The 6,627-nt window shown below is 40.6% G+C and overlaps 1 protein-coding gene and 1 pseudogene across 1 annotated transcript; both read right to left on the reverse strand.

The window, feature by feature from the left end:
- Positions 1–952: 952 nt before the first annotated feature.
- On the reverse strand, positions 953–5,768 carry LOC148851454 (NAC domain-containing protein 17-like). The gene is made up of 5 exons (XM_088942460.1): positions 3,819–5,768; positions 3,256–3,530; positions 2,886–3,164; positions 1,534–2,110; positions 953–1,446 (listed from the first exon to the last, which is right to left on the reverse strand). The coding sequence occupies exons 1-5, from the start codon at positions 4,006–4,008 to the stop codon at positions 1,064–1,066; spliced, it is 1,704 nt and encodes a 567-aa protein (XP_088798586.1). The 5' UTR covers positions 4,009–5,768; the 3' UTR covers positions 953–1,063.
- On the reverse strand, positions 4,959–5,420 carry LOC148851455 (putative pectinesterase/pectinesterase inhibitor 20 pseudogene; annotated as a pseudogene).
- Positions 5,769–6,627: the final 859 nt, after the last annotated feature.

Raw genomic sequence — 6,627 nt, forward strand, 5'->3', positions numbered from 1 at the left:
TAAATCCAACTCTGAACCTGCTACCTGGTTAGTGGTTTCCCAATGAAAATATAATATGCAAGTCTTAAAATTTTTATTATAACTATATGCATAAAATAAGATGTATATCGTAGTACTTGTCTACGAGAAAATTTCATTTGCACGTATATTTGGAGTCCCTTTTATAGCTTTCATAACCCAACTGAGCCACTGAGGTATGTTAGCAGGTTCACTCCAGTATAGACGTAGACAACTTTTGGGGAGAGGGATTATTAATTACTTGGGCCGGCCCGAAGGACTGCTTGTGCCATCTAGGCCTGACATGTTATGTGACCTAAATATATCGGGTGGCTTTTTGTGGAGGGCTAGGTTTGTAATGTGATCACTCTCAACTTTCTATCCATGTATTTTACAGCCCCAACCAGAAGAGCAGTCATTTCGTCTTATTTTAACACATTTAGGCTTAGTTTGGGAAAAGTACAAATAAAAATATGTATAATGCAAAATCTTATATAAGGTATTTCTAAACCTTGTATTTGCACAATTGCATTCTTTCCGAATTAAGGCTCAATTCGGAAAGAGTATAAGTACAAATATATACAAAATACAAGGTTTTAATACTATTTGTATTTGTACTCCTTGTGAAGAGTGTAAATGCAAATATCTAGAGTGCAAAATCTTGTATTTTATATTATTTTGTATGTATTTACACCTTACATATTTGTATTTGTACCCCTCCAAACTGAGGAAAGGGATACAAATACAAATATGTAGTATAAAACCTTGTATTTTGTATATATTTGTACTGTACCCCTTAGGCTCAGTTTGGAAAGAGTACAAATGCAAATATATACAGTGCATATACATACAAAATATTACAAAATATAAGTTTTTGCACTCTACATATTTGCATTTGTACTCCTTCCAAACTGAGCCTTAAGAAATGAGATGAATAAGAAGTACATGATAATCATTTTGTAGGAAAACTTAATAGAGCAGACCCTTTATATATCTAACCTCTTCAGTTATGGTTTTCCAGTTCATTCACAGAACTGTGAAAACGTACATAATAACCTTCACATATTTACGAGGATACAAATCTCCTCAAGAAAGTCCTAAAATCTTTCAGTGGGGTTCCCATCATCAGCACCCATGAAATGGCAAATACCACCCCAAGAACTGAAAGCAAGAAGAATCCCCTGTTTGCTCCCACCCTTCTAGTGGGATTGGCATGATGTCTTCTGAAATTGATGTTTCTGGCATTGATTTGCATATTCCTACCAAAACTCGACACTCGGTCAAATGCCCGTAAGGCATTCTCTGAAGCCGATGCAGGATTAGTAGGTATTGATTCCACAAAGGTCCAGAGTGCAGAAGTGAACCAAGAATCTGGCAGATCTCCTCCACTGCTGCCTTGATTCTGATTTGTATCACCAAAATTCGTAGAACTACCAGCATGTAACACACCTAAAGAAGATGATTGGATCAGAACCTGCTAAAGCTCACCACCAGGGCTGCTAACAAATTATTGAGAACCATATGGGATATATATACCTGAGGTTGGCGGAGACAGAAACACTTGATTTGATTCTGTTGATAGAAAGACATTGGACCTTTGGTCATATGTCCATAGCTGACTGCTAATCTGATTTGCATCGTCTAACTGGGATGGTAGCTGGTAATTGATCCGGCTTGCAATGTGGCCTGTGTCAATCCCCAGATTATCGATATAAGAGTTAGCAGCTGTCCCCTGCCCCAGATCCTGAAGAAACATGGCTGCATCAAAGTAAAGGTCAGGTCCATCCAATCCAGTTGTTTCTTCAAAACCCAAGCTTTCCTTGGAACTCCCCATATTTGAGAAGCTAGGTTCCAGGTCAATGAGATCATTAATTTCCAGGAAACCCTCCTCTGCAGTTACAGGTGGAACCTGCTCAGAAACATTGGGAGCAGATGTGAATTCGGGGGCTTCATAGAAATTTCGATAGGAGGTGACTGACTGAGTGATATCAAAGCTACCCTGTGCATCATGTTGCTGCTCCCATGGTTGTGGCACTGTACTTGGTTCTCTAGATATAGCCTCCCCAAACGGTGACCCCATCAAAGTACTTTGGGCTTCTTCCTCACCATCAACCTACAAAAACACATGTACACAATTATTGATGCTCAGTTGCTTACGTTCTACAAATAAGAAAAAAAATACTTTACACACATACATGAATGGAATGAAAACATTTCTTAAAATTTAAAGACATAATTTGCTAATGGTATCACAAATTGCAGTGCAAACAAGAATTAAAATGAAATGGTTTTATTTCATGTGGCTTGGAATTGTTCACCAAATTCTTACGATAATTCCATTTTCCTTTTTTTTTTTCTTTTTGGGTGGGATGGTCGTGGAGGTAAAGCTTCTAAGCTCAAACTCCACTCATGCTGTTGAAGACATAATTTGCTAATGGTATCACAAATTGCAGTGCAAACAAGAATTAAAATGAAATGGTTTTATTTCATGTGGCTTGGAATTGTTCACCAAATTCTTACGATAATTCCATTTTCCTTTTTTTCTCTTTTTGGGTGGGATGGTCGTGGAGGTAAAGCTTCTAAGCTCAAACTCCACTCATGCTGTTATAGCTAATCTAGAAGAAGAGCAAGAATGCCAAATCCATTCCCTTTTGTGGTTTTTATTGGGTCTTGCCCATTTCCAGTGCAATAGGTCAAGCACAGTTCATATTTGCCTTGTCCATTTTGCCCTGTTTCAAGGTGAATTGAAAGAAGGGAATGCAAGACGAAACAGATCTAACAAGTAAAAAATGCATAAACCATCATCAGAACAAAGCATCTGTTGTTGTAAAAACAAACGTGAAAGAACAGAATATCTGGAGATTCAGGTGTGGGAAGACTTCTCGTACCTGTTGCAGTAGGTGAGTCAATTCATCAATGAGAAGTTGGTCAATTCCGGGGTCATCTGTGTTTGGACCCAAAATCTCGTCCATTCCATTGCTTGGAGGTAGACCCTGATCACAAACTGTAAAGCTATCAACAGAAGCGAATTCATTAGGCTGCTGCACTGTCTCAACTGGATCGTCTTCATCAGCCCACTCCTCTTCTCTAAATGGCGCCCCGTACTGCTCTCCATTCTTGGGACCCAGTCCACTCTTCTTGAAAACTTTATACAGTGCATAACAATCCTTCAAAAACAAAGAACTAACAAGTTTAACAAAGGGAAGATGATATCAAAACGATTAGGAAAAGAATTGAAACAAAGCTGTTGAAGCAAACCTGCGCAGCACATCTCTTGAGCTCCTCCTCGTCTATGGAGTACTCGTGCATCACCCAGTCGGTACGTTCGCCGCTGGGAGCACGACCCTTGTAGAAAACCAGAGTTTTCTTCACTCCAACTGTTCGAGAATTGTAACTTATGTTGCGATCCTTCCCGGTTACCTTCCAATAGCCATGTCTGGTAGCTCTGTTCAATCTTCCCCCATTTGGGTATCTTCTGTCCCTAGGACTGAAGAAGAACCACTGTCTATCCCCTTTCTTCAACACCGATTGCCCTGCATTAATTTGGGAAAAGAAGCAATTAGCATCGCAACAAGTTGAACAAAAAGACTAATCAAAAAAGGGAAAGAAAACAATATTGACTGCTTTAAACCTATCGATCAAATTTCCCCCAAGAAGGGAAAGAGCTACAAATTTTAATGGAAATGTTAACAATTAATGATTCTCGATACCAGAATTCGAATTACGACAAGAGAGGGATATCAAAAGTCTTAAGTTGATCAAATTCAAAGAAAAACAGTAAAGAGAAGAATAAAAAGACGAAAGGGAGAAGGTGATCGAACCAGGCAGCTCCTCCGGATCCCACTTGTAAACGTCGACTTCGGCAATGACATTGAGCTTGAGACGGCGTCGACAGATTTTTCTCTTGAGATAATAGAGTACGAGTTCCTCGTCGGTGGGGTGGAATCGGAACCCTGGAGGCCATGCCTTTGCATCCCCAAAGTCATCAGAGGATGGCTGTGTCATCTTCATTGCTACTGGAAGGATACAACCACTCTGTTCCCGATGAAGGAATAAATTAACAGCCAGTGAAGCAGAAGAAATTAGAAATAAGATCAAACAGAAACAACCCACAAAACAGCCTACTTTCTTTTCTACTTGTCTCTACTTCATGATCAAAATCAAAACCAGAAGAACCTCTACATCTTCCACTTCCGACCAAAATCGAAACTCTCCAGCAAGAAACCCAATCGCCTAATCTAAACAAAACGAATGGAAATTGCAACAGGGACAAAAATAAATAATCGCAGCAGCCCAGCAGCCCGGGGCCTAGACCTTTGATGGATGGAGACTCGAGAGAGTGGTTTGGTCAAAACTGCTGGTTACGAAGGCAGGAAACGGGATTGGAGGAACTGAGGAAGCTTCCCTCCAAATCTCCAATGAGATATAACGTCTTTTTAATTCATTACTTTACATGGTTTCTTTTTCATTTGGGTTTGGATTTGGGAATGAAAGAGAACTGATTTGGCCATTTGGGCACAACCCTTTTCTGATAAAGGCACTAATCGGTGAGGATTCAGGATGATGGGACCCTCTCTTTATGTTTTGTGGTCATTGTTATAGTGGGGATTTTGTCTTTTCACAAGGATGTGCTTAATTTATGAGGATTGAATGTGCCAGGCAGAAATTAGGAAAACACACACTGAACTCAATGATTTCAGCACTTACAACTTTTTTAACACCCAATATTGCCCTCGTACCCTGAGCCCCACTCTCTCTCTTCTAATACCTCCCCCTCCGCCTCTGTCCCTCTCTGGTCTCTCTCCATTCTCAATCTGCGGATGCAAACAGATACCGATCATCGCTGCTCGGCAAACCCAACTTTGGCTTGCTAACGCCTCTAGAAATGGCGGAAACGGATCGTTCATCTATGCCACTGCTCCACTTACACCGATCATCGCTGGTGAATGGCAGCTTCAATCTTACCTGGAGTCATCGGAGTGACCAAGATTCTGCATCTTTTCATATTCGACGGAGCCTAGATCATCGAGAGCACCGCCAAGCCAAGAAATGAAATCGCCCAGGTTGAAAGCCCTGAAGAACTTCGAGAGTTCCTGCAATATGGCGACGAACTTGGCAGGTAACCAGTCGTCCCCCAACACAAAGTTGGAGACGGTGAAATTGGCAGCATCTGTAGCGTTTATCACATGGTAACCCGGCCACGAAACCCTGTTCGTTGTCACTGATCCTGCGCCTGTATTGTTGTATTCCGCGTAGTAGAGTGTGCTCAGTGCAAAGTCTCCAGAGCATGCTATCCAGCCAGCTGGATCGATGAAGCTATCAATGAAAGATTGCGGATAGACAGCATTAGAGTACTCTTTCCATGGTTGTCCTAGATAAGAGCTTGTAGTTCCATTACTAGAAACCAAGTCTGGAGTTGCCATGATATTACAGTTCTGAATGGAAATTCCGGTGTTCTAGTTTGGGTCTGTTCTGCCTTGGGCGGTCAGGGCATTGAACTGTCCTTGCATCGGCAGCCGAGCATAAATGTTGCAGTTTTGGAAAACAGCGGCGGCATTTCCGAATATGAAGTCCACAGTTCCATATATATCACATTCCCTGTAGAACTGCCTGAGGGAATGGGCGTATAGGGTATCTTGGTAGCCTTTGAAGCTACAGCTGTAGAAGGTTGACAAGTCGGCTCCATTCCGAACCGCCACCGCCTGATGCTTGATTGCTCCGGCAGTGTTGCGAAGTGTTTATAATTAGGGGAAAGTACTGAAACACATGATACAGAATTCTGAATTCCAACCCCCTATAAATTCTGATCTAGGCTGATTGGTATTTCTCCCTTATATTTATTGCGATGAACCCTTGTCCAACCACAGCTGGACAGAAGCAGAGGGGAAGGTATTAGAAGAGAGAGAGAGAGTGGGGGCTCAGCGTACAAGGGTGATATTGGGTTTTAAAAAAATTATATAGGTTAGGTAGGATCACATGTTCATAAATTGTGATGGAACATTAATGGATGATAATGATAAGGATAGAGTTAGTCAATTGTCAAAAATTATAAGATTAATGTTAATTAACTTTTAAACAATAAGAACATATTTAGTCAATTAACTAAACCATAAACTATAAAGATAGTTTAAGAAATTTACTTACCTTGATGATGCAAAACCGCGTCCAATTTCATGTGATTGAGTATCTCTTTAGACTACTATATAATCTATTATTTGCTGGTTTGAAAACTCGACAAGATGCATCAAATAAATTGTAACCTTTGTTTTTGGTATTTTAGCCGGTGAGTGCTAAACGCAATAAGATGCCCGGAGAAAAAAAGTATGTCGATGCCCGAAGGAAAAAAGTATGTCGATGCCTGGAGGACACCTGGAGCTTTTCGGGGTGAAGTCTAAAGTCCAAACTCCAAACCTTTATTCTCAGAATTACCAAAAACCACGTTCCCTCTATTACTGACCAACTACTGGGAAACTACGGTGTCAATCATATTCGTTGGCCTGAAACCGTCTACACCAAAGAATAGGCTAACAAATAATAAAAGACAATGGAAAATATGGCCTATTTTAGACTTCAGTACCCTCAGACTTGTTTTATAACTTTATTGGTTTTTCAAGTATATTTACGCCCCCT

Source organism: Nelumbo lutea, chromosome 5 (assembly GCF_056320005.1).
Source record: "Nelumbo lutea isolate HS-2025 chromosome 5, American lotus-T2T, whole genome shotgun sequence".
Classification (NCBI taxonomy): domain Eukaryota; kingdom Viridiplantae; phylum Streptophyta; class Magnoliopsida; order Proteales; family Nelumbonaceae; genus Nelumbo; species Nelumbo lutea.

What these genes read in the sequence shown, in the direction of transcription:
- LOC148851454 (XM_088942460.1), bottom strand. Translation starts at nt 4,008, where the DNA reads ATGAAGATGACACAGCCATCCTCTGATGACTTTGGGGATGCAAAGGCA. An exon ending in GGATCCGGAGGAGCTGCCTG is followed by an intron (nt 3,531 to 3,818) that starts GTTCGATCACCT and finishes AAATTAATGCAG; the next exon opens with GGCAATCGGTGTTGAAGAAA. An exon ending in TCTGTCTCCGCCAACCTCAG is followed by an intron (nt 1,447 to 1,533) that starts GTATATATATCC and finishes CATCTTCTTTAG; the next exon opens with GTGTGTTACATGCTGGTAGT.